The sequence below is a fragment of the Taeniopygia guttata genome, chromosome 4, assembly GCF_048771995.1.
Source record: "Taeniopygia guttata chromosome 4, bTaeGut7.mat, whole genome shotgun sequence".
In the NCBI taxonomy this organism is placed as follows: domain Eukaryota; kingdom Metazoa; phylum Chordata; class Aves; order Passeriformes; family Estrildidae; genus Taeniopygia; species Taeniopygia guttata.
Genome location: NC_133028.1, coordinates 13,369,135 through 13,396,811, shown reverse-complemented (window position 1 = coordinate 13,396,811; position 27,677 = coordinate 13,369,135). Strand labels below are relative to the sequence as shown.

General features: G+C 36.8%; 1 protein-coding gene across 1 annotated transcript; it reads left to right on the top strand.

Annotated features, from left to right (window-relative positions):
- The first annotated feature begins 1,419 nt into the window (after positions 1-1,419).
- CLNK (cytokine dependent hematopoietic cell linker) lies at positions 1,420-27,179 on the top strand. Its single transcript, XM_030270752.4, has 15 exons — positions 1,420-1,548; positions 3,999-4,161; positions 5,868-5,944; positions 6,225-6,270; positions 8,443-8,471; positions 8,805-8,824; positions 10,275-10,403; positions 13,062-13,089; positions 15,922-15,940; positions 16,949-17,012; positions 18,135-18,175; positions 20,601-20,734; positions 21,054-21,131; positions 21,263-21,418; positions 26,646-27,179. Exons 1-15 carry the CDS (start codon positions 1,477-1,479, stop codon positions 26,772-26,774), a joined length of 1,185 nt encoding a protein of 394 aa, XP_030126612.4. The 5' UTR covers positions 1,420-1,476; the 3' UTR covers positions 26,775-27,179.
- Positions 27,180-27,677: the final 498 nt, after the last annotated feature.

Here is a 27,677-nt window from a genome sequence, read left to right as displayed (position 1 = left end):
TGGGCAGTTACCTTATGTAGAGGGCAGACCCATGGAAAAGCAGCACCAGTGCTGCTCCCTTCACTGGTCCTGGTCCAGTGCCAAGAAGGCCTGAGAAGAAAGAAGGCAGATGGAGTTCATCCCAACTCCAGTGAGTCATGCATACCAGAAGAGATGATAAACTTACCTGGACATCAAATTGTAAACTGATATTGGATAGCAGTACATCACCCCAAAGGCTTGTGATAAACAGTCCCCTTTTAGCATTAAGCCACTAAATGCAGGGGCAATAGCATTGATGTTTATCACCGTTACTCTCTTTTTTTTTGTTGAGGATAAATCAACCACATTCTTTTTATGAGCAGAAGTACAAAATCTACAAATTAAGTCATTGCCTCTTTTAGTATTATCGTGGTACAACCTTTAACAGGGCTAACTTTGATTAGCAACCGTAAAAGTAAACAGAAAATCAGACAAGTAGCTTGCATGAACTCCTCCCCTGTCACCCAGGAATGATCCTCCCAGTAGAGATGAAAGTACTACATATATTGAATAAATGAACATTCAATGCCATCTGCTGGAGTACATAAAAATATGCAATACCAGGCTCACAGGATGAGAGTTACAAATGCAAAGAGGGTGTTCATACAGAAACTTGCTTCTTCCGAAACACAGCTGTAAGGGAGGGTTGTGGGATGCTGGCTGTCCTTAACACCCTTCAGTCATGGGGTACAACCCCTGGAAAAGTAGTCTTCTAAGCATTACTACACACGGTAATTATTTCTTATTTGTTGGTCTTGAGAGAAGGACTTTCATGCTCTACTTTTGAAATCAGGCCATTATGTAGCCAGCCAAAGATGCAAGATTTGTGAGGTTAAAGGCAGCCTAAGAAAGGATTGAAACAGTCCAGAATGAGAGCACATACTGGGCAAGGCCGTACCATGGCTGTTTTGCATTAAAAAGTCACTGGGTTAAACGTGTAAATCAGGTTAAGTGCAGAAGTTGGGAGTCTCTGCTCACCAGCTCTTTGACCCTGTAGCTCATGCTCTCCTGGCTGTACCGTGGAACAGCTTCACGGGCAGACAAAGACCACCGAGAACAGCCTGATAGCTGGACTGTTCTCAGATTTGGGATTTTCTTCTGCTACGGAGAGAACAAAACACGTTTCTACTCACAGAGGGATTTCCAGACCAGGAGTCCCACAGATATCAAAGTTCTGCACCAAGAAGCAAAACTCAGGAGAGAAAGGGGAGCTCTAGCACATCCTTCTTTGGGTGTTTTTGGTGGGCGGGCTTAGACACGCCCATGACTGTGAGTCCCACTTCCACATGGCTACTTCCTCATGCGTTGTGTAGATCCACAAACTCCTGGGTGGACCTGCTTCATGTCCTTTTTTCCATCTCTCTAAAATACTGTAAATAAATACTCTCAAATCTGCGGTTGGCAGACTTTTATGCCTTTATATACGTTACTAGCTACTGTATAATTCACAATAGAATGGGACCTGCTGACAGCTTTTCTCCATTTCATACAGAAAAGAGAACTATTCCTGCTAACACCTCTCATTCTGTAAGTACCATATGTTCTTCCTAAAATTTTACCTTTTTTTCACTTCCTGATGTATGTTAATATCATCTCAGCTATAATACTAACATAAATGCAATCATCACTGGTTTTTAATGCAAAATAAGGCATAAGAATTGTGAAATATAGATGAGAACATTTTCTCTTTTTTTAGTGGGATCTAGACTGGAGAAGTGACTCACTCACCAATTCTCCATTTATGGGCTGAATCTAAAATACACCTTTATCATAAGATCAAGTAAAAATAACAGGAGTCAAGCTAAACAAGGATATAAGTCATAAACCTCAAGATTAAATAGGCAAGCAATACAAATGAAAGCTGAAAAGCAAACAACATATTTCAGTGTCTTTCCATTTGTATTTGAAATCTGGGTTTGAGTTTCAGTTCAGGCATCTAAAAAAAGTGTAAATACCTTTTAAATCACAAAAAGATGAAAATAAAGCACAGGTCTATGTTTTAGCAAACAAGCTGGACAAATGAAGGATGACTTAACAAATTTGATGCAATCAATACTTGGACAGCTTCAGATTTCACAGAATGATTAATAACAATCAGTTCCTATATGGGATTAATACCAAATAAAAGGCAAACACATAACAGAGCAGAATGGGGAAAGAATGGTCAGGAAATTATTTACTTATGCTAAGACACTTAAGTAATTATTTAAGAAATTTCTGAGATCTTTATTCACTTTGGGAATTCTCCAGAGTCCTGAGTTTCTAAAATTATGGAAAATAATAGTTGTAACCACATTTTCTTCCAAGAAAGAAAGCAAATCCTGAGGATTTATTTGGTACCTGGAGAGATTATTAAACAAATATTATAACAAGCATCTTTTGGAAATAATAAGTCTGATTATGTAAAGAATTGTTAATGTGACATGAAGAACATCTCATCAATTACTCAAACTAAAAGTAATTTCCTTTTCAGCAGAAATATTACTACAATAATGAGAAGGAAAACAGTAAATATGTTGTATATTGCTTTTTATTAGGCCTCTGATATTCCCCAGAAGACAGTCTCATAAACACATACCTGGTTAGATGAAAATTATTTCAACTAGGTGAAAATGCTTGCACAATTGATTGAAAAAATAGCCACTCTCAGCCTAGCTGACAGTATTGCTATTGAACTGGAAAGAGTGGTGCAGAGAAGAGCCTGAAAACCCAGGTACCCTGCAGCGTCTGTCTAGGCTGTGGTGACTTTTTTATGTACTGTCATAAAGACAAATCTCACCCTGCAATGTACTGTAAAGAACACTTCTTGGAGGTCTGCCTCGTGTTGTAACAGAGGTGTACAAGCTGGAGTGTGCTCACAGGAAAGTAACACTGGGGATATGAGATTCAAAGTCTTTTCAGTTGGTTGAAAATCTAGGAAAGATTTAATAAGGCATATTTGTTTCTTAGAAGAATAAATAAATAAATAAATATAATTATAGGCATTAGCATATAAAGTTTGAAATAAAGTAGATAGTTATCAATTTGTTTAGTGTCCTTGGACAGTAAAACAAACTGGATTCAATTTTAGCACTCAAGAGAAAAAGCATTAACAGAAAGGGCAGTTAACTGGCAGAAGAAGATACGTCAGGAAGCTATTGATTCCCCATTAGTAATGAGAATAAAACAAACATCAGGGAATAAATTTGAGAACAAAATAAATTTGAGAATAGACAAAACATCACAGAAGACCCAAGTGCACGGGTGCACCTACACTGTTGGTAACAAAATATGACTTCTAGAGGCATGGGGTATCCTCAGTCGAGTTTCCTCAGCAGCAATATTGGCTCTGTGCTGGAGGAAGACTGCAGTTGTGTTTCAGTGAGCAAATGGTGAAGATGAAGGGTGGAGCAGCACTCTAGAACACAACCTTGAACAAACCTCTACAAGTGTAAAGACACATCCAGAGACATCCTGAGTCACTCTCAGCACCATATTTCCATGGACTCCACCGTTCAATACATACTCACTATCACAATCACTTGGACTGCACATTTGTCAGCACAAATTCCCCCAAACACCGTATGTTTTTATTTTGAAGCATGACATTTGTGATGAGCTAGCTAATATATTCTTGCAAGTGACATATGTAAACAGTCAGTACAATACAAATACCACATGGATAATATTATAATAAAAGATACCGTTTCAATGTGTGCAATGATCATAAATTAAACACTTTCATTATATTTTCAAGAGCAGAGAGGCAAAATTCAGAGAGACATTTAAACTGTCTCCCAAATGGCTATTTCATGAATTTCAATTTAAAATTAAGGCACTCAAACCACTTCCTCAACTACTTTCCAACCCTTCAGTTTTCATCAGAAAATTTCCCATGCACCAAAATGTCTGGTTATGGCAATCATATATTTCCAAGCTGAAATCAATCTTGAACTTAAATTTATTTGTATTATCTGTATATCTCTTCTTCGATCCAGGGTGAATACTTGACAATGAAGGGCAAGAGTGATGTACAGTTTTCCTCTGAGCTGTCTGAGGAGGAAGAAGATATGTATGAGACTGTAAATTCTTCAGTGCTGGAGGCCATGCATTCTTTGAGAATCCTTCCTGCCAAACCTCTACAAGAATCTGAATATGCAGGTAACATTTTCTGTTGAAACTGAACAAAACCTAGAGTTATAGAGGAACAGTACAGACTTGGAGTTTTCTGTCCATATATATTTTTTTTTTTTAATCAAATTGTTCAACTGGAAAATAACATTGGCAGGCAGAAACACGGCAAGGCCTTTTTCTGCTTCTTCATATTCAACAATTACCCTGATTTTCATTAGATTATGCTAAATTAATAATTACACACTGCTTTTTAATTTTACTATTACCTTCATGGGATAAATTCTATTATCCCATTCCCCATGGAATGTGCAAAAAACTGGCTGATCAAACCCACAGCCTTTTCAGAAAATCTCACTGCTATTTAAACCTAGAAAGCTTGAAGATGGAAAATACATTAAAGAACACACTGAACCTTCCTCCACATGATAATGTAGTATTCTTTCTAAAGGAGTTCTCTGATGCTTTAAATAGCAGTAATAAGCAATTACTTTGAGTGTATTTCTAAAACATTCTTAACTTTGTAAGGCAGCTGCATTAATCATCTTTTGGTTTCCTAAAGCTATTCTAAGTCACATTTAATGCCTAAACATACAGAGGCAATTCATTTATGGAATTGAAATGTCATCCTAGCTGTGCATTGCTCCAATCCAATATAAATACTCCAGAGGTTCTAAATAGTTAAAAATATGGCGGGGAGTCCTAGATGGCAAAGATTGGAAGCCATAAACCAGATAACTTGCTCCAGTTCACATCAAAGTCAGCAAAGATATTTTCTACACATTTTTTGTGAGAGTCTGATGTCTAAACAAATAGATGGCTTTTAAAGTGAGTAAATTCATCAGTGTGTGAAAGGATCACAATCAGCCTGAACAAGCAGATATTCTACATTACGTTCCAAGACTAATTTGTCCATTTTATTTGGAAACCTGAAGTAAATTCCAAGTACAGTTTTTATCTTGGCTAGGAGTAAAAATTTTCATTTAGCAGTCAGCATCTTTTGTTGTTTATGTAAGATTGTCCTGAACTAGCCAAAATACATGGGTTTTGTTTTGTGATTTAAGGTAAAACACATTAAACAAAAAGCTGGTTTTGCCTGTGTATTATGCCCGGTAACTACAATGTGTCAAGATAAAATAGTGAAGAAAGGACTGAAAATATATTTCAAAAGGGTAAAATTCAATGCTAACATTTTTGCCATCTTTTCTAGATAAATACCAATGCCCTTGAGATGTAAAATTAATGACTGAAAAACACATGTTAGCATACATCCTGAAAATTTATTTTTGATGGTCAGGGATGCAATTTTTTATTAAAAGCTAAAGTAAAAATTGAAATACTATCTAGAGAATAAAACACCTACAACACTTGCAAAACCAGAACAACATGACGGCATTGCCAAGAGCAAAGGTTCAAATGAAAAACAAATTCAGTAATCCAACCACAGTTAAGGTCAAATGTCTGTCTTAACTGTTTACCAGCTTATGAAGGCTTTTATTTATAACCACAGTGAGGACATTAACCATAAAGCTCTTACCAGGGTCATGCTTTTGTTCTCAATACAGCTGCTAAAATGGTTGTTAAGTTCTGAAAACAAACAAACAAACAAAAAATTAAAATGCTATATAAATTATGAGACCTGATCTGAAAAACACATTTTGAATATTAAAACTCCTCCTTCTTCAAACATTATATTACTGAATTACTCAGGCTTGATTTTTCTTCCTCTTTTGCAGACACACGTTGCTTAAGGCCTTCAGGTACCACTTCCCCAACAAGCGAGAACCCATCTCAGCCCCTTCAATGCTCAGCTGTAAGTAAAGATACTAATCCTTACTCATAAACAGATTTCCCCTTTTCTGTAATATCCCCCAAAGTGCAGTCTATTTAAAGTCTTAGCAGTACCACATTCATCTGCACCAGGGCAGCCCGCGTTCCTTTGAGCTGTTCCTGTTTCACTTGGCACAGATGCCCTTGCTTCTTGCTTTCACTCCTCACTTAGAGGCATTCCAGCCAGGAGCAGCCCCCTTTCTACTGGGCATAGCTTCAGGAATGATGGCTAACATCACATCTTTCTTTTGGTTTATTAACAGGTTCACACATTTGATCCGGAGGGGAGAACAGTGCCAAATGTAAGAGGTATAATTAAAAAAAAAAAAATCTACCCATTTCTGCAAACAGAAATAGTAATTTCTACTTCCATGTATATCTTTTGTACATAGGCAGAGATTACATGTGATAGAATAGACAGTTTTCAGAACAGCAGCTGCTTTCCAAAACAATCGTCATGTAAATTTTGCAATACTCTTTCAACTATCTGACACTGAAGTAATTATTTACAGAAGGAGATATATTTTATCTCAGGAGTTCCCTGCTCCTGTGGGAGGGGGAAGAAAAAAAGCCCTTCAATTTAAAAATCAGGTTTTCCTTTTTGCTATATTGTAAGGACATATGGGCAGAGAGAAGCCAACATCTCCTGAACTTTTTCACTAAAAGCCTGCAAGATCCCCACAGTGCTTTACTTCTAATAACGTAATTCTTTTTCACTCCCTATCCTTCTCAGCCTTTTCCCACGAATATATTGTAAAACATAATCTAATAACAATTTTTAACTAGTAATACCAACTTTAGCAATTACAACTAGGGATTTACATCCTAGGGTGACCATTTACAAAGGCTTGTGGACAATGTTCTGACGTACTCAGAATATACTAATGGTGTGGTACATCACCTAGCATCTTTTTTTCTCTGCTGCTTTACCTTTAACCCTAAATTTGCTACAAAATCCTTTAATTTTGAGTCAAAAATGTACCTTTAATTTTTGTTCCATTTTTTTGGTGAAATCAGAGACAAGCAATTTTATTCTTCAAGAACCTAATGAAGTGTCCAAATAGAAAATCCTTTGATTGACAGTTTCACTCAGTTGTAAGATTGTTTTAAAAGTAGGTTTCTATATACTTTTTTACATTTCATTTACTTTGGATGTAGTCAGCTACTGAAGGTTTAAATATCTGATTATCTTTGCAAAGAAATGGTATTTTTTATCTTACCATTTTCAAATCTTTGAACCACAAGGTAATATGGTCAAAAAAAAGCCAAGAAAATGTTACCCTTTTGTGTTTGCTCTAACAGCTTATTTTTAGAAAGTATTATAATTTTATCAGCCAGAAAATAACTCAAAGAATTCCATGTAAAACAGCATTTGGTTTCCCCCCACCCCCCCCCACCCCTTATTTCGCACTGTAATGCAAAATGTAGAGAAAAGTAATTCCTACAGATGAGGAGAAAGTAAGCACTATATAGGCTGAAAATTAAAGGTTAGATTGATTCATGTGAGCAAATCCCCATGTAGGCCAGAAAAAAAGATGAATTGAGATAATTTTGAGTAAGCCAGCTTCAAAATCTGCAGAAATCAGCAGGCAAGGACAGTTTGCCAGTTTATTTAAAGCTTTGAATTCCACCAGGAGGTTGGATTTACATGTCTCCATGTGATGTCTGCTGATGTTAAGATGAACCAAAGCCAGTACAGGAAGGTAAATTAAACTCTGGTGGTTGAGAATATTTTTAGTATTTCTTGAGTGAATAGTGCTTGTAGAGAACACTATTATTTTTACATAATAGCTACACTGTTTTTAAATATTTCCTAACATTTGTTCTCATGCCCAGTGCTATTAAGTGGCCTTGCCACAAGATGGCATAAATAGCACAGAAGACTTTTTTTCAGCAGCGTTTTCTAGAAATGTTAAACATATAAGGTACCATTATTTTATTCATTTGTTTTTTTTGAAGGAGAACTTGAGATCTGTTGCATGTCCTTTGCATTAGCTAGGATTTCAGTATGTAGAACTTAGGAAAATAATTTCAGTATAGCAAAAATAAAGATTATTTTTAGTAGTAAGATGTTAATTTAAATTAGTAGTTAGTAGTAATATGTTAATTTAAATAATCACTCATATTTTGGTATGTTTGAAAAAAATATAGAATTTATTTCATTGGTTTTCAGTATTTTAATAAATTTCTGTACAAAAATAAAACCAGATAAAAAATGCATCCCTAACTCAATAAGCATATATATATATATGTATATAAAGTCTCTGAAAAATATTTAAATTTACAATACCTGAATAAATATCACCCTCAAATGTTTCATTCTGAAAGCAAGAGCAGAGTTTTATAGGTAGAGCCTGAAGAAGGCAAGGAATGGGGTTGGACTGCCCATAATAATAGCAACAATACCAGAATAAAGCTGTAACTTCATGTGTGAATTATATGGGTAGCACTCTACTAAGAATTATTTGTAATTATTCTTAGGAGGAAGAATGAATCTACATGGATACCAGGTAAGCAGATTCTATCATTAAAATTTTTACTGTTTATTTTGCCATTTAATAGATTTTTAAAGGCAGGCTGCCATTTTGCTAGCACTAGCTAAAGGAAAAGAGAACTCCTATCTGCAGTCCTACATTATGTTACTCACTTGCAGTCACATGAGGATGTCTTTTATTCCTGATTTTAAAATGCCATGTTACAGAATGATGTTCTGTGCTGCAGAGCACATAAACCCTTTGACTCTTGACACAGGCATGTCTACTTAATGTAAATTCTTCATATTTCTCTCTAGTAAACTAAGGGGGGAAGGACGTTTACAGAGATTTTTGTTTCCTCTTTTCCAGGAGCCCACACCTCCCCCACGGTAAGATCCCATCAGAGATCACTTACCTGTGCTCCCCGGGGAACTCGGTGCTAATGAATGCTCACATCCATCTGTGCTGCTCATGCTAATGAGGGGACTGGAAGTGAGCCAGCATCCTTTCACTGCTGCCTCTCTTCGGACTGAACAGGTTCTGATATGGAATTAGGGAGAACAAAGCACGAGCTCTAAGCATTCATAGCAGGAGCTCAGGCCTGCATCTTCAACACCAACTTGGCTGTGCCTGCAGACAAGTCAAAAGCCTAGAAACCTTGAATCTGATTCAACCCAGATATAAATTGCTGCGGGAGAAAAAATGCCACCAATTCTATTGGTGCCTTAGGCTCTGTTCACTGTGATAATACTGACTTCATTCTCACTTAAATCAATTTACCAGTGCTTTGTGCTGCACAGCAAAATCATGTATGGAAATCAACTGGAATATTTTCACTTACTTCCACAGAAGATAGATCAAGCTCTATTCCACAAATATATTTTTCTATTATATGCTCACAAATAAAAAATTAATTGCTTCTTGATTTTGTCAAATTCAAGTAATAATTGCTATAATTTTAAAAATCCTTTCAAAGGGTCATCTAGGAATGGCAAGTTTATTCCTCCATGCCTACACTGACTGCTCCAAAAGAGAAAAAGAATTTTAAAGTATGATTAGCATTACATATTTAGATTTAACTAAAAAAATATGAAATACCATAAAAGGGCAGTAAAACCTCATAAATTCAAAACTGTAATAGTGCAGGCATGACAACATTCTCAATCCATTATTCTGCAAAATTTGAAAAATTTGTTTCTGTTTGTATTATAGTGGCCAGAATGGTTCTCAGTTCTTTAACTTGACTTAAATTGGGGATGTACTGTGCAAACACACAAGGCTCCCACCACTGAAGGCAGTTCTGTCAGGTACCTTGGATGCACCTCCAGTTTTGTCCAGCCAACCTCTCCATGCTACAGCTTCCAGCTGGAGCTGGGCTGGGACTGCCTGGTCTCACAGCACAGACAGGGACTGCCCACATCCCTCAGAAAACACCTGGCCCATGTTACCTGTGATTTTTCTGGGATAAAGAACATTTTCCTCTGTGTCTGAAACTGGATTGTGTTCACTGGACCATATATATATGCAGCCATACCCACCTGGAAATATCCACACTGCAGAGCTGTACTTGGCACACACTGGTGAGGCACACAAAAGCAGTTTTTAGTGGCACAAAACACCATGCAGCAATGTCGTGCAAATGTAGAATATTATCCAACATTACTAATGCTGTTGAAGGGTCCTGAAAAGCTCTTATATCTGAGCTTGGCTCAGCACAAATACATTGAAATACTCTCAGAAAATTCCAGTCTCTTACTTCTAGAACTTGTGCTTAAAATACAGTCCCTGCACCTCCTTTATTCCCTAATAGCTTTTCAAGGTCTCTTTCGACTTCTCTAGGCCTCTGAAGATGCTGCCAAAGCAGTATCAGCCCCTTCCTCCAGAGCCAAGGATAAGCAGCCAGGTCTTTCACAAGAGGAACACGCTCAGCCGAGATCCCACCTCTCCAATACCAGCAAATGTAACAAGGTACAGTGCATTCCTCATCTTCCTTCCCTGAGAATCAAAACACTCTCCGTGCTCAAACCACAAAATTTTACTTCTGTCACACCTCTGCTTTTGCTTAAGAAAGTTACTCTTTAGACAGCTGTGAATAATTGAGAGAAGTGGTATTTATGTAATGTGAAACTGGCATTTAATTAAAAAAAAAAAAATAAAAAACTGACAAAATAATGGTAAAGAAGAAGAAAAGCAGGCAGAATTTTCATGAACATCTTGTTTAAGATTTTTTTTCCTTAATGATATTTAGAGGTCTTGCAACCACTTTTAAGTACAAAAAATGCTATTTACTTATCACAGTTAGTGAATCAAGTGATGGGGAAACACACTGACTGCACCAGAGATACAGAAACTCACTCCACATCCCAAAGACATTACATTCAGCAAAAGAAATGACTCATCTGTAGGCAGAAATCTGGCTTCAACCCATGAGACCAATTAGTCCAAGCTACAAATCACTTCTTGCTCTTTCCATTTTGCACTCCTCAGCCACACAACACCCATGGACACAAATCCAGGGGCCATGGGGTATGATGTTTAAATGACTCTTGACAAAAACCTGCAACAGCCAGAAGCTGTGTCAATCTCATCCATCCTTCCTTAAATCATTTCAATTTCAGCTCATCAGGATGGAATTTTGCTTCATTTTACAGAGGTCACTTCAAATCCTTTGGGGGGAAAATAAGATTACAAATCAAACAAACAGTCTTTAAAGTATGTATTTAACGAGTGAGCTCTAATTATGGGTTATTGGGGTGGTGTTTTTTCCCTGAATGGTGCTTAAATTTTTTCATGGCTTAGGTTTCAAAATATGTTGGTTACAAAGACATTTTATTAACATGAAGTAGCTTCATATTCAGATGCAAGACCTGACACAGAGCTGCAAAGTTCCAAATCCCACCACTGGTCCCCTCCCTTGGTAGGGCAGCACAGGGTGAAAGCTTTGTGAGAAATGTTATAATCCATGTTACCAGCTGATATCAGTATGCAGAGCACTTGGATTTAAAAAGTCCTATTATAAAGCCAAATTCTGTAATATAAATACATGTCACGTCTATTGCACTAGGGGCTTTTATCACATGAGTAAAACAGAAGTGGAACAGAATAAGATAACACAATATCTGGAGGAGGCACTTGACAAATTTCTCACAAGCACTTCACTCAAAATATTTCTCACCCATCCTCAGTCCAGTTACAGCTTTGTAAGAAGAAAACATATGAGCTGCAGAGGGAAGGAGTATGGCACCACAGCTTACAGTCCTTTGCTAGACTGTAAGCAAAGCTGTCCAGCCATAGATGTGATTTAGGAGTGCAAGTCTTCTTTTCCAATAAAATTTGGAAGACTTATAAAATTTAACACATCATTATTTATACAATCTAAAAAACAGCTTTATAAAAAAATAGGCAAGCGCAGGGTCCTGGAATGTATATTAGAAGCTCTGTTGTGATTGAAATTTTTATATGTCTGCGGTTAAGCAAGGGCCATGTCCCTTGGAGGTGGAGGCCAGCCCTGCAAGCACATCTTTAATGTCATGGAACTTTACCACACACCCAGTGTCCTGAATATGGGCTTTGACACCCTAAGTAATGGCCTGGAGACCAAGCTAACAAATTGAAGAAACCAACACAAAAACAACTATCCAAATCAGAACAGTTCCTCTCCTTTCTCCTAGCCTTCCTGAATAATACAGATAATTTCCAAATTTCTTGCCTCAGGCCTCCATGCTGATTGATGTTTTCAACACAGACATGAGGAAGAGAGCCCTTGTCACTGTTGAAAAATAGCTCCCAGGGTTTCCTCTACCAGATCTTCCTTTTGTCTTCTGACTGATTTAGTAGAATTATCTCAATGTCATATTTTTTCAGTCCAGGAGATAGGCTAAACAGAGATTTAATCTCAGAGCCTTCCAAAAGCTACTAGATGCTTATTCACACCTTATGTTGCTAAATAGCTTGTAAAATCTGGTACCCTGTCTCTTTTATTAGGAAATACACACTGCTAAAAAGTGTAAGCTTTCATCACAATCAAAACATCTAACAAAAGATGTCAGACACAATACCTTATCCATTTTTTTTGGAAGGAGAATATTTCCTTCCCAGGAAAGGATGATACTCCTGTTGATCAGTCATATCAGGAGAAGTCAGAAAAATACCTTAACACCTACTTAATGAGGGCCATGAGGAACTTTCTCCACTCATCTTTTCCTGTTTTGCACCTCCTTTCCTCTACACATTCCATTTCAGCTCTGTGAGTGTTTAATTTTTTAAGTTCTTCAGTCTTCAAGGAACTTATTTCCATTTATAGCTGATTCTAAAATGTGTAATGAGACCTTTTGGCATGAGATGAAAAGTGCTGAAGTTGATACTCCTCTTTTTCCCCCTCCTCCCAGTATAAATCCTTAACAAAGTTGTATTTTACCATAATTAATTCAGTGGATGCTATTTTTTTTAAGGAAGTCCAAGATACTTCTCCTGAAAATAAGTCATGTAAAAATAACATGCTTCTGAACTTCTCCAGCAGTAGCAAAATCCTTCCCTTGTCAAGATGAAATCATCAGTGATGATGTACTCAAAGTGATTTTATTTTATCATAATTAAATGTTTTGCATATTATTCTTTCTTTTCCAGACATTCATCTGTTAAGGTATCAAATCAAGTAAGTATTCATCTTTGTATGTATTAGGACTATAAAAGCAAAACACATTCCACAGCTACACAGTATGTAATAGTATTTTTGCCTATTAGTTTAAAAAAAAAGTAAGTCATATTAGCTTTGAGCCATAAAAGTGTCCATCTTTAATGTGTGTTCCTATTTCAATACTGCTACTTCCTGAATGGGGTCAGTTTCTGAATTTGTTTGCAGAAATAAAAACATAGGTACAGTGCAAAGCTACCTGTCCAAGTATCCACACAAAGCATCTCTTGTAACTGCCTGATGTGGATGCCTGTAAAGAGGCAGCAGCAGGAGATGCTCTCCTTCAGACAGAGATTCCACATACATTTTACAAGCAGAAAACTGAAATTATAAGGTCAACAGAGGAGTGTAACATTAATGTAATATAAATACTTCAAATATAAGATGGTCCATTTCAATACAAAACAAAAATGGACAATTTTTTAATCCAGTTTTACCAGTCCCTGCTAGCCCCCAGCTCTGTTTTGCCTCTCCTTCCCCACTCACTTTCTATGCAGACCAATGAAGTAAAGCAGAGGAAATGGTTCAATGGTTCTAGCAATAAGGGAGTTTAGTTATGACAAGTGCTTTCCTATAAAACTTATTAAGAGATACAGTCCCTACAATCATGCACTGATAAAGGATGTTTGTAAAATTTGGAAAGAGATTATCATTTATAGCATTTTGTGCTTCTTACTGAATGTTTTAGTTCCTGCACTAATGTGTTCCTACTGAATTGGTTTTATTATTTTTTCTCATTAAAGGGAACAGAAGATAGGAATCTACAGTAGTTAATCCCAACTGTTTCCTTCCACAGCAAGTTGAAGCACAAATCTATGGATTTCTCTAACTTTTAAATGCATTGAGTTTTCCTTCTCCACAGTTCTGACTGGGAGGCTGCCCCAAACCTCACTCCTGGTTAGAGGCTTTAGTTTGAAAGATGGTGACAAAAACATGGTTTGATAGCAATATTGTAATCAACACTTACTGCTTAAAAAAATGATATATTGGCAAGAAAGATAATATTAAAAAAAAAAAAAAAAAAAAAAAAAAAAAAAAAAAAAAGCTTTTTCTTGTCCTGGATACTGACTCATTACAAACCAAATATGAAAACACTCCCAAGAAAAATAAATATCTTACAGCTGTAATTAATATTTCTGGCTGGAAATTGTACAGCTGTACAAATACCTCAGCTCTTAACAGTCTCTTAGTTTGGCTACATCATAAGGAGAAATATTGTGTGTCTCATGACATGGAAAAGATAAAATTTAATTTTGATCACTTCCCATTCCTATAGATATGAAGGCCTAAACAGTTTCAGTGTGACCTGCAGACGACAGAGTTGTCTTGTCAGGGTTTCAAACACCAAAGAGCAGGTCAATAGCTTTGAGAGAAGGACTGCCCTTCACCAGAAGCCAGGCTGCAGGAAAGGGTACTGAGGAGCCTCTTGAAATTGGAAAGGATGAAGGGAAAACGCTACCTAAGAATGAACTAAACCCTCTGCTCAGCTCAGAAAGACCTGGGGACCAAAGGCTGAACATGAGCCACTGGTGTATGCTTGACAGCCACGAAGGCCAAGAGCATATCAAGCTGTATCAACAGAAGCATTGCCCAGAGAAAAAGGGAAGGGACTATTCCCTTTTACTCATCACTCATTAGGCAACACCTGGAGTACTGCTCAAGGCTGAAGCTGGCAGGGCAGAGGGGGTCAGCACAGCAGGACATGCAGTACCTGCCCTGTGAAATGAGTCTGGTGGGACTGAGCTCCCTTTGCCTGGAGAGGGGAACCCTGGGGGAACCCAACAGCTGCCAGTCGGTGTCTGAGAGATGGTCAGAAAGGCAGAGCATGGTGCTTTACACAGTGCACAGTGGAAGTACAAGAGGCAACATTCTCGAAATGATGAAGGTTTCAATCAGAAATAAATTACTGACATTTTTCAATTGGGTATTGAAAGAGTTTTTCCAGATAGGCTGTGAAATCTGCGTTCTGGGAGGTTGTCAAGACCCAGCTGGTTAAAGCTCTGAGACCCCAGGTCTCATCTCCCAGTTCTCCATGCTTTAAGCAGGAGCATGGCTTAGGACCTTCCCAGGTCTTGTCCAGCCTGAATAAGACTTGAAATTACTAAGTAATAGGTAGACATTACTGGGGAAGTAACTTATAAGGAAGGTTCAAAATGCAATATGCAGCAAAACCCCCCCTATTTTTCTCTTTAATATTTATGTATTATAGTCTTAGATGCTTCAAACTAACAAACAAAATAATTGATATTCCCATCAATTTGATCTGTGAATCAAAATAATAAAGAAATACAATGAAAGTTTAGGAGCTGAACTCCAATATTTAGAAACATATCATTCTTATTTTTAACATAATATGCTGGATTGAGTCTCCACACAGTGATTTTGAATCAAATATCTACCATGACAGTAAAATAATTGTACTGTCAGTTAAGGAGTCTGAAAAGAAGTGACTGATTTTAGTCTTTGTGTCTCTCCAGTCAACTATAATCAATCTCAATTTAATACAAGATCAAGGAAGGAAAACCATATTGTAAGTTAAACTGATACACAACAGTTATCATGAAATGGTGATCTTTGCAGTAAACCACATGTTCACTTACACCCGTAAAAAGTTCAATTCTCATTGTTGGTAGCAGACTGAGATCAGTATTTATTATTTGTTTTTGCCAAAGTGATCAGGAATTAACAATTGAATGTCTATAAATTATTTGAAACTGGTGGATAGTTGGGTCTGTTGGGGTAAATTCAAGTTAATCCAAAGAAAAATATTTACTATATTATCATTTTATATAGGTACCTGGAAGAGAGCAAGGTCAGTATTCAATAATATGGTAATAACTTGTAGTCTTTCCTTTATATTCCAAAACTAAAATATTCTATTATTAAAATTCTAACTGAAACAAGAGACATCTCCCAGGCACACATCTGCTGAGAAAGGAGAGAGTTAGAGAGACCTCAACGGTTGCTGATGAGGAGCAGAAAAAAGGAAACTTACCTCGGCCTTAGCTACAGCTATTTGGGGAGCCAAATACACATTTGTCCTAAGCAAATGTCTGAAGGTTTTGGGGAAAATAGGAGTGTTGGTGCCTAAAAAAACCAAGAGAAGGATATCCAAAAGAGATCTGCACAGAGGTCATCACCCTTCTGTCAATCTTGCTGCTATTATTTGAGGGTGAGAATTTTGAAATAGTTTTTTAAAAGATTTAGGTTTTAAAAGCTAAAAAAAGTTTTAAAAAATTGAAACCTCCAGTGTTTTAAAAATATGTCAATTCTTTAGATGTACATACAGCTTTGAAAACTCCATATGTACAAAGGTCCACTACAAACAATGTTACTCCAAAATACTTAGAAGACAGATACAAGTTACATGGCTTTCGTGCTGTTTACACTTTGTGTTAATAAGTTCATCATTTCCTCTGGCTTTTCCTTTTGTGGATTAAGGCACCATTTCCTGATTTTCAGCAAGAAATAGAATCGACTGCATTAATAAATGCAATGCCTATTCTGTCCTATAAAAAAGGATTTATGAACTCTCCACAAACTTCTAGTGCAACATTCCACATTATTTACTATTATGTGAAGCCATATTTGGCATCAGCAAACCGTGTAAAATCCCCCATGTAACATTCAGTACCAGTCCAACTATTTCCCACTGAAATCATTAGCTGACTCATTCCAGCCAGACTGATTACAGCCCTTTAAGGTTTCTATTGAACTGCCTCACCCTCATGTATGAATTTACTTAATTTACTTCACAGTAGTTCCTAGATGCTCTCAGACAAAAGAGGAAATACTAAGTTCTTATCCTTTTTACTAACAGTTACAAGTTTGAGGAAGAAACCTGAAGTACCTTTTCAAGCACAACAGCATCCTCCTGAAGCCAGGTAGGAATAGAAGAATTTCAGGAGTTTGTACTGGATGCTTCAAGGACTAAACATTCTGCCCTAGAAAATTGTCCTATGCAATAACAGCAAAATGATACCACCTTCTGATGCCATGCAGTGATAGTTTTGTCCTTATGCATGACAAGAACATCTTTGGGAATTGCTTTCAAGCTATTGTAATTGCAAAGCCAATTTTTATCTTTAAAAGCATGCTGCTGTATACATTTCTGCTGCTATTTCTGTGATAGCAGAACTTCTTTATACAATATATTTAACACCCTATCTCCAGCCTCAGCATTTCCTCTCTCCCTCATTTTCTATTTTAATTTACAAAGGATACACACCTGGCTTTCCAAAGGCCGATTATTCTTCCACAGAAATCTTCCATAGTTAGACATACTTTGTTTTTCTAACCTATACAAATCTTTCCTTTGTAAGTGTCTGTAATCTCCTTTCTGCTGAAATATGCAACAAAACCCAAAAATATAGGAGACAGCATAGGAAGTATATGAATGATTTAACATCCTTCCTAGACAAATACAAAATCTCTCATGTAACATTGCTTACAGTAATGGCATTTCTCCAGGGCAATATTATTGTGTGGAGTAAATATGACCATATTTGTGATCCCTAATATTCTCTTTTTTCTTATGCTTCTGTTATGTCAAGTTATTTGGTCAATATTCCTTCCAGTGTAACACAACAAAATACTAACTGGCCAGCCACTCAGGAGCAGTCTTGAAAATCAGAACAGGCAGGGAAGAATTGCTCCCTGGGTCTTCCTATAGAGGCACTGGGAACATCAGCAAAAATTAGCAGTGAACAAAAGCAAACTGTGCTTCACTACACATGCACTTAAAATATGGAACTCTTATGGAGAGTACAAAAAATACCAAAACTAAATGCAACTTGAAAAAGTGAGTAGTGAAAATAAGGGAAATATGTCAAGACACTAAATACACAATTACCACCCAAAACCTGGGAAGGCCCAAAGCTGCCATCAGTAAGAGAAAGGGGTACCCAGGGGAAGCACAGCTATGCACAGCTCTCTAATTTGACTCTTATATTGCCACTAAAAGAAATACTTTTCTGACATGACTTCTATTCATTGTTTTTTCCTAGCCCTCAGTGTACATGGAGATCTAAAAACATTTGCAGATCAGGTAAGAACTAAAGATTGCTTTGAAAGGCAAAGTAAATTTGGAAAAATAAGAGTAAGAAACAGATTCAGGTTGTTATGCTTGTATGTCTGCACTGAGGATTTTCAATGCACTTCCTACCATCTTTGACTCCTTAATTGCCTCTGCAAATGCCCTTTTTTATTAAAACAAAAACAAAAACAAAAAAAACCAAACAAACAAAAAAAAAACCCCAAAAAAAACCACCTAAGATGTGCCAAGAATCTATTAGTGCATAACAGCAACTTTTGGTAAAAGCAAATACCACGAAGAACACATGGATTGCATTATTTCTTCTGATCAAGTAGGATGCAAATTAACTTTGGTCATTGCCAGGCTAACCAAGCCTACCTCCCCCAGCTTTGCTTCACTTCACAGGCCCCAGCTCCCAGATTCTGGTGGGCTCCCTCCATTGAGCTGCTTCCTTCTTGTGCTGGGGTGCAATTCCACACCCTCCCCTCTGGACACCTACTAAAAATCCTTCTTTACATAGTCCATAAAGCTCATCTAGGTCTCTGTTTGCTGCTGCCGCTTCAGACAGTTCCTATCATCCTTAGCAGGGCTTTTGCTCCTTTTTGCTCCGTTAGGCTCTCTGGGACAGCAGAGTATACTTTTTCCTCTGTCCCTCTTGCCCTCCTGAAGCAACAGGAAGAGAACAAATAAGTAGCTTTTCCCCTGCTACCCTATAATTGCCCTTAAAGTCTATATTTGGCTTAAAAATATTGTAAGAACAAATATTAATTTTATTAAAATCTTATTTCTTGGCAAAGTGTTGTTAGCTCCATCTCAGCCAGACTTGGTACAGAAGCATTGCAAGAGAATTTTAATTTTACCCTTCTTGTCCCACACCTTAAAACACACCAGAAAAAAAAAAATCTGCAAAAAATACACAGCACAGGTCCACAAAGCAACTATGGTCCTAGCAGTGGGGTCTCTTTAAAAAGAAAATTCTGAGGATGCCAGCCACTAAAAATGCAATGCAAACAAAAATGCTAAAATCATGATCCAGTGAGCTGAACAGTAAGAATATTTCATATTTTGACAAGTCAAAGTGATTGCAGAAACAAAAGGTTGATGTCTGGTGCCAGGCCCTTTGAACAGTGATTTCATTACTGAACAGACTGATTGCCTGCTGAAGATCATGGCTCTTTGTCTACTGCTATCAGTGGATCTTGTTTTAAAAACAAAAGTAATGCAGTTATAAATCAGAACATGGTACAAATATGAATGGAACAGTGAAAACCACTTCCCCTCTGTAAAAGAAAGTCTTCCTAGTAACATTTAATATTGTCATATGCTACACACCGGCATAACAGTAATAAACTGATAAAGCATGAACAGATAAAGCACAGTGAAATACCACCTGACAAACAGCACTGTCTCTGCTGACAGGAACCAGAGGGAAAAGATGGAAGCCATTGATAAACATATTTTTCTCATTTACCTTTAAAATGGACACTGGATCATTTCTGCCACCAGCACTGCATGAAAAACACAAAACTGTTTTCTGTTATACAGCAGAATATGGTGGTTTTTAACTTCAATTAACAATTTTTCCCCATGTCACATATGTGAAAATTTACAAAGGAAGGACGCCCTTAATTTCTGCGGCTGTTTCTGCATCCTCAGTCAGCCCAAGCCTCCTGCATTACATGGCTTCTTGTGTTCCTGACCCAACCCCTGCACTTCCTTAGTTCCACAAGGACCTGGCTAGCTGGGTCTAGCTAGTAGAGACAGCAAATCAAATTTGCTTTGGGAGGAAGATTTCAGCTCCTCCAGGCCCCTGCACAGCAGCACTGCACGGAGCAGGCACACACAGACAAAGACCAACACCTTCTCCTTCATGCCAGAGCAACCTTACCCCTTGGTTCAGAATTTGCTAACTGAAACAAGTCACAAGGAAATTCTTCAGCATGGCAGAACTTCTGCATCATCTGAGGTTTCAACAGCTTGGTAGAAACAATGCTAGCTGGCAATGGAATAATGAGAGGCTTTAATATGATCCAATGTAACAGTAACTGGGATCCAACACAAATAAAAAAGACTCAAAAGGTGAAAACAGAACAGAATGAACCATTATCCTTGTCCCATAGTCAGTATTTTATTTAGCATTTGCTGTTTTATTAATAGTTTATTACTTTGCTATGTGCACAATAGCCTGTCAGATTAAAGTCAATTAAAATCCATCAGGAAACCTATGTGTTAAATCTCTGGGGGCATTAATCTGAAATCACTAATGCTGCATTAGCACAAGACCACTCTTCACAGACAGCTCTAAATTTTAAAGGTTAATATCATAATACTCTAAATTAAAAGTACTAATCTCAAAATTACTCAGTAAAAGATAGTATGAAATTAAATTATAGCTTTTAAAAATGCAACCTTTTTCCTTCTGAATTTACTTTTACAGGTTCTACATTAAGTATAGATAATTTGACAGTGAAGAAGCCACCACCTCCTACATCATATGCAACATGCAAAAATAAATCAAAACATTTGCTTGTAGAACAGGAAATGCAATCTCTTACCAAACCCACTGAAAAGGTAAAGACCAGCTTTGCTACAAAAAATTACAAGTCTTAAGGAAACAGGACTAACACTATATGGCACCACCCCTGACCCCCCATGAAAGCCGTGGGTGTTCAGCACCACTGAGAAAGTTCAATGTGAGCTCTTGAAACCATGGATAAGAACTTAAATGTTCAATTTGATTAACAATTTTTAACTGGATTTCTCCATATAGAGGCATTACCATTATATACTGTGCTGCATGTACTTTAAATGCAGATTAGATACAATCTGGTTTTTCTTCTGCCAGTTTTTGTTAATTTCTATACACTGATTATGCTATCTTAAAATTAAGGATTTAAACAAATGTGAGTGGTACGTTGGAGAATATGATCGCCATAAAGCAGAGAAGATACTGTTACAGAAAAACACTGTAAGTACCACTTATCTCAAAACATGGGAAGTAAACTCTTGGGGGAAAAATTCTGTAAGCTGTCCACAATGGCTTACAAGTTTTGTTGTGAACTAACCATACAATCCATAATTTAAATCTGTATCGTTCAGGATGAGACATTCTTGGTTAGAGATTGTTCAAAGAAATCAAAGGCTGAACCATACGTTTTGGTTGTTTATTATGGAAGAAGAGTATACAACATTAAAGTACGATTCCTGGAAGAAAGCCAACAATACGCATTGGGAACTGGGCTCAGAGGAGAGTGTGTAAGTAAAATCCCATCTGCTGTTACAGCCTATAGCTTTTATGTTAGACTTCACAAGTTCTTAACACTAAATATTAGTTACAAACTCTCCCACACAACAAACTTGCTGTTTCATTAAAGTTTCTTTTACAATACCCTCATTTTAAGTGTCTCAAATTTGAAAGAGCTTCAACATAACTTAATACCAAATTTTGCACACCATGCTCAAATTCAGATTTTAATCAATTAAAAAAATCTCCTAAGTACTTACTATCTACTGAAAGTAATACCTGCAAAGTAAAAAAGAAAGATAAGTTCTACCTTTTCTGGTATATACATATTATTTTAGCGTATTTTTAAACTTGTGATAATTTAAGCAGGCGTTTTCAAATATATACAGCTCCACATATCTGACAGCAGGACCTGGTGCTATGAAGCAATAGGATAACAGTTGTCATGGATATTCAGAAGCAATTAAATCATGCAATTAGTCTTTCAGATATGGTAAATTTCAATTAGAAAATCCCTTTAGACAAGCAATGCTTCTTTACATAATTAAATTCAATAATAGTAATGATAAAGAGTCTAATTCTTATTCTACATATATGGTTAAATAAACCCTTTATCTGCAAGTTTTCTTGTGTTTAACACAAGAAACAAAAAACATTAAAATGAAATTCAACTCTATAAAAATGTGATACTTGCAAAACAAAACAATAAAAAAACCAAAACAAAAGAACTAACCAAAAAAAATTAGAAAAGACAAACACAACATAAAACTTAAAGAATGCTCAGCTGCAGAGCAAAAAAGCAAAGCAACAACCTCTTATGAGTTATTAGCTGAGGAAATCACTGACACAAATCCAACTCAGGTGAAGCAGAATAACTCTGTAGTTGAATCTTCAATATCCTTTACATGCATGTCAATACTTTTCAGAACTTACCTTTTGTATAAATAGACTTTAAAAAGCCTGAAATCAAAATGACCCGAGTTGATTTAAGGCATTTGATAGGTCCAATATTTATATTAAGAGTTTTTATTAGAAAACATGGGATAGGATTCATGAGCTTGCAAAAGAGGAACAAGGTTTACTGGAAAGTTGTTCTTCAGGGACATTTGTTTAATGATAAAGAGGGGAAAAAATCCTTCATTATGCAAGCACAGTGAAACAGTTTGGAAGCTGAATGGTTGCACAAATCAAGACCTGTACTGCATCATCCTGGTGCTGCTGTAGTGACCATCAGTATTCTATAAAGCACTGGCTGCAATTCTGAACTGAAACTCCCAGATGATTTCCTGGAATTTTAGTGTGACTTAGGAGAAAGCAAGTTTAGTTTTCCATGGTTCTGACATTGTTTAGTCTTCCTGTAATGGCTCTAATACAAACAAGCTCAGAACAGAAACAATGACAGAAATAAGGCACACTACAGCATAATGTAGTATATGTGTATTCTCACTAGAGAATAAAGACATAGAACTAAATTTTCATTAGGTTAACAGCTTTAACAATTAAGGTAACTGGAAAATTACTTGAACAGTACATCAACAATTTTTAGTGAACTAAAAGGAAGGAGAACACAATCCCTCCCATCTCAGGAAATACCAAAATATATGACTGTTGTTTGTTCCAACTTCTGCACAGACAGTACATATTTTAAACAGTGGGTCTGGACTGATTAGTCAAATTGCAAAGTACAACTCCAAAATAAGGATTCCAAGCATCTAGTTAACAACACACAGTGCATCCAAGACCTGGCCAAATGTGTAATCATGACTGCCTAACTTATGCCTTCTTCTTTGAGGATTCTTTCTCTTTAACTCAAATCTTCCCCTGGATCAAGCACAACAGAAAAAATCAGAATTGCTTTGCTGGTCAACTAAGTGTTGTGCCAGGGAATCACAAACGTGGCAATGCTCCACTCCTATGTATTATTCTCAGCGGCAGACATGAAAATAGAACTGGGCACAAAACACATAAGCAGTAATGAACAATCAGTGGCACCAACATTGCTCAGAAGAGCTTCTTTCATCTCAGGCAGTCTCATAGGGTTCCCCAAAAGTGCTCTTTCTTGAAAACTCTCACCTCAATTTTTGCAGCTCATATAAGTTTTTTTTCTTCCAAAGAAAGTGAAAACAGCTGTAAATTACAGAAAACTGCTGCCTATAATTTTTTAGTACCGATTAAAAATCTTTCCAGAGCACTCTGCTTTGCTCCTGTGCAGGGATACCCTTTGTTATACCACATTTTGCAGTGCAGACAGACCTAGCAGCTCTATCTAGATTAGCTGAATATTCCCTCTTCACCAGCCAATGAGAAAGAAAACTAAACACCAATGAACATGTGCAGACCTATTACATTTTTCCACGGTTGGTGAATTTATTCAGAGGTATGGTCTTAACAGATTTTCTGCAGTGTGTTTTCACTTTTGAATTAGTCTGTTTTCATCCATTAAAAACACATCTTTTCCTCACTCATAAATAAGAATAATTATTCAAAGTTTTCCCTATCTTATTGCAACTTTCAATTTTTACTATACAGCCTACAAGTTGTTAACATATTGTAACACCAAGTAAGATTTTAAATTAACAGTTATTTTTTAAAATGTATTTAACTCCCATGAGTGCTTTTATCATTAGTTCCCATAAGGAGTAAAAAACGGGGTTGATCATCAGATTTTTATGGTAAAAGTAACTGAAGTTCCATGCAGCTAAATTAGTATCAAACTCTAATGTAATAAATAGAAGGGTAAAAAAAATCACTCTCTTAGTGGAGCTACATCTTTTGCTAGCTATTTAGCCACAGATGTTCACACCTACATACATATTTAATATACTATATTGAGCTTTCTAAAGGCCAAATTACATAAAGCTATAAAGATCAGATCCCCAAAATGATGCATACATGGAATTTAGGAATTTACATTCAAAACTGAGCATCCTTTACTTGGCTGTTGCCTTCCTCTACTCCAGACAATTTCACTATTAAAGATCCAGAGATCCCTGTAACACTGGCTTTTTTCATCTGCATAGTTCTTTGGAAAATTATGAAATACAAACCTTGCTCACATTTAAAGCTGATCATGACACGAAATTTACATATTTTTCTTATCTCCTTTTCAAAACTAGATCTGCTATACACTAAATACATGGTTTTAGCATGTCTGCAGCATCACTCTCAATTCCCAATGCAATTAAAAATGCATCAAAATGAAAGGCAGCTGTAGGCTTCTCTTCAGCTTGGTGCCTGCTTTACAAAGAAGTTTAGAGCAGAGCCTGATGTGTATCTCTGGATCTCCCTGTTCCAGCCACAGACACTTTCTCCATCCTCACCACTGCATTTGCAGATACCTTTCCTCTTCAAACTGTAGTAAGTCATAGCAGTCACACCATTTCACTCAATTCATTTCCTTGTGAGCCAAAAAGGATTAGCTGCACCCACCTTCAGCAGCCACCAAACTGGCCTGGCCCATTCTGGCAGATCAGGGAGCACTTCCACATTGCCTCCCACTGACAGCGCTGTGTCAACAGCTACTGCCAGGAAAAGAGGCACAACAAACAGCGAGTGCCTTCAACTCAGAGAGGTTTACAAGATAAGCATCTTGTCCACAGCTCAGTGATGAAAGGTCTCATTCAGGATGTGCAACATAACCTGGAGTTTCACCACCTTCCCAACACAATTCAGAGTACACCTTTCACAAGCAACCCTTGAGACCCTATTCCCATCTCCCCAGAACAGGCTGGAGATCTGCAGATGGGAAATCCCTACGACAGCAGAGATGGGCTGAGTGTCTTCACACAGTGAAAGAAAACAAATCAAATACTGAATTTTCTTCATCTTCATGTCTTTAGGTGTCTTTACACCTAACAAGATGCAGAGTTCCATTAATAGAGCCGGGGATATAAAATTCTGAAACATTTTTTACCCATTACTAACAGCTAGAAAAATGAACAATGTGGCATTAACCTACTGAAGCCTAATTGAATTTCCAAAGCAGATGAAAAATCATAGTAGACTTTTTAACTTCCCAGCCAGAAGAAAACATTCAAAAACAGGAAAAGAACTGGTGCTGGAAGAGTTAATTTAGAATAAAAAAGTAAGGATTACTTTCACAAGGCATGAAATACACACCAGTTTTGCTTCAGTTTTGCTTCAGTGACTTTGAACATAAGCAGACAAAACAGCAAAGTAAAACAGATGTGTATGAGTAAAAATTATCATAAGAAAACTTGAATTACCATACTGGCTTTGAGCTCAAACCATTTTCATCTTAATACAGGAACAGTTTTACCAAATCACATCCTTGATCAGATTCTGTTATAAACTTAGTGTGAATCAGGTGGGGGTGAGAGACACTACCACGAGACACTGCGAAGTGTACAATGAAGAGCCATGTTTATGGAATATATTATATAAATAGGTGACAAGTATTGATGTCAAAGTAAGCTTACATTACTGTGTGCAGTTCTGGTGGTTCAATACCAATGAATACAAAGACCAGCTCAAGAGGAAAACACTGATATGATAAGAGTTTTGTGGTGTGATGAAAGCTTAGAAGGTACACACATGGAAGAGAACTACTTAAACTGAAGGACTGCTAATTATTGGAATGGGATTCTTCCACTACAGCAGATGAGAATAAACACCTTGTGTAGCATTCTCTTGCTGTTTGATCAGGTCAGCAACCTTGAAGCAGACCTTTACCACTTTAGGAGTTGCCTGGAGAATATCAGTTTTTTGGGCATGAGAGAACAAGATGCATGATGTTCCATGCTTCAAAGGGATTGTATAGCAACTGTCTCAATAATCTGAACGGGAAAAAGATTAATAAGGTACATTTAATAAGGTACATTTAAACTTGCAGTGTAAAATATCATGTACTGCTAATTAAGTGTAAATTGTGGCAGGAAAAAAACTAGTAACAATTTATAGTTGCTTCATCATTTCAATATCTATCATCACATCTGGCATCACAACCTTCTATAGGTGATATTGCATTATCAGAGTTTGGACATGCTTCCTTTTTGCCCTCAGGAGCTAGTTGCTTTGTCCTGCACCAAAAAAGAAATATAAGGATCAAAATATGGTGCTTTTCATTTTAGAATTGCTTTCATTCTAATCAGAATTCCACACAAAATGTTACTTATTTTTGATATTGTCATTTGCAAGTCTTTTAATGTTATAGATTAAATTATAGATTAGTTATAACAACTTCACTTTCAGTCACTGATTACTATCTTTTCCCCCCAGAAATTTAATTCAGTGGAAGAGATCATTGACTTCTACAAATCCGTTCCCATAACACTCATTGATGGAAAGGATCAGTCAGGAAACCACAGAGAACAATGCTACCTCACACATCCATTCAAGTCATGCTGATGTTTTCTGCCTTATTGTCGCTGATTCATCTGTACAGATATAAATAGAACACTTACTGAAATGTCTCAAAAGTCAGATTAGCCTTTTTGAGCAAGGAGCTCCCCATAATATAATGAAGCATTACAGATCTACTCCATTTTTTGATTGTTGCATTTTCACTTTGAGGATCCAAGCAAACAATATGTCAAGATATTAATTCACAGGAAGGTGTTGAGACCAACTCCTGACACCTTGACAACAACGGACCAATTTGCTTATCTTGCACTCTATGTTCTAACTTCAGATGAAAATGGAACTTGGCCTTGCTTACCTAAATGTCACTGAAACTCCGCTAAGTAGCAAAACCTAATAAAGTATACCACAGTCATTGAATAAATATTCTTGCTTTTAAAAATACACATGAAACACTGTGTGTCAGAGTTCTCACTGTCTAATAATTTCATGTGGTGTGCATATGTTTGCTCAACAACAAGCTGTGCTCAGCTGCCACTGAAGTTAGTGTCAGTTGATGCTTATAGGCACTGGAGATTTTAAAGCTAGCTGTAATCATGTAAATTCTATTATTCAATGAGCACTTACTCTTCAGCTTAAGTAGCAGATACTTGTGTGCCACACCTGAGCCTTCAAACGCTTACATAGTAGGACCATTATGCAAACAGTCACTTTGAATTCATACCACATGCAAATGTAGAGATAAAAATCTTAAATAGAAAGAGTAGATGTACTTCAAAACCAGCAAGAAAACATGCTCCAGTGTGTATGAGCAAAGAACATGAGAATGTGATTATTTTTCCAGAAAAAAAACCCAGAAATATTTATTCATACAATTTGAGTTTTGGAAGGCTAGCTAAATTTTGTAGGTATGTGAAGGCAAACTACAATCACGTATGTACATGAAGGGAT

Bases quoted from the DNA above. Each gene is read 5' to 3' on its own strand.
- CLNK (XM_030270752.4), top strand. From the start codon at position 1,477: ATGGGACCTGCTGACAGCTTTTCTCCATTTCATACAGAAAAGAGAACT. The intron at 4,162-5,867 runs GTAACATTTTCT...CCTCTTTTGCAG, and splicing joins ACAAGAATCTGAATATGCAG to ACACACGTTGCTTAAGGCCT. The intron at 6,271-8,442 runs GTATAATTAAAA...AATTATTCTTAG, and splicing joins AACAGTGCCAAATGTAAGAG to GAGGAAGAATGAATCTACAT.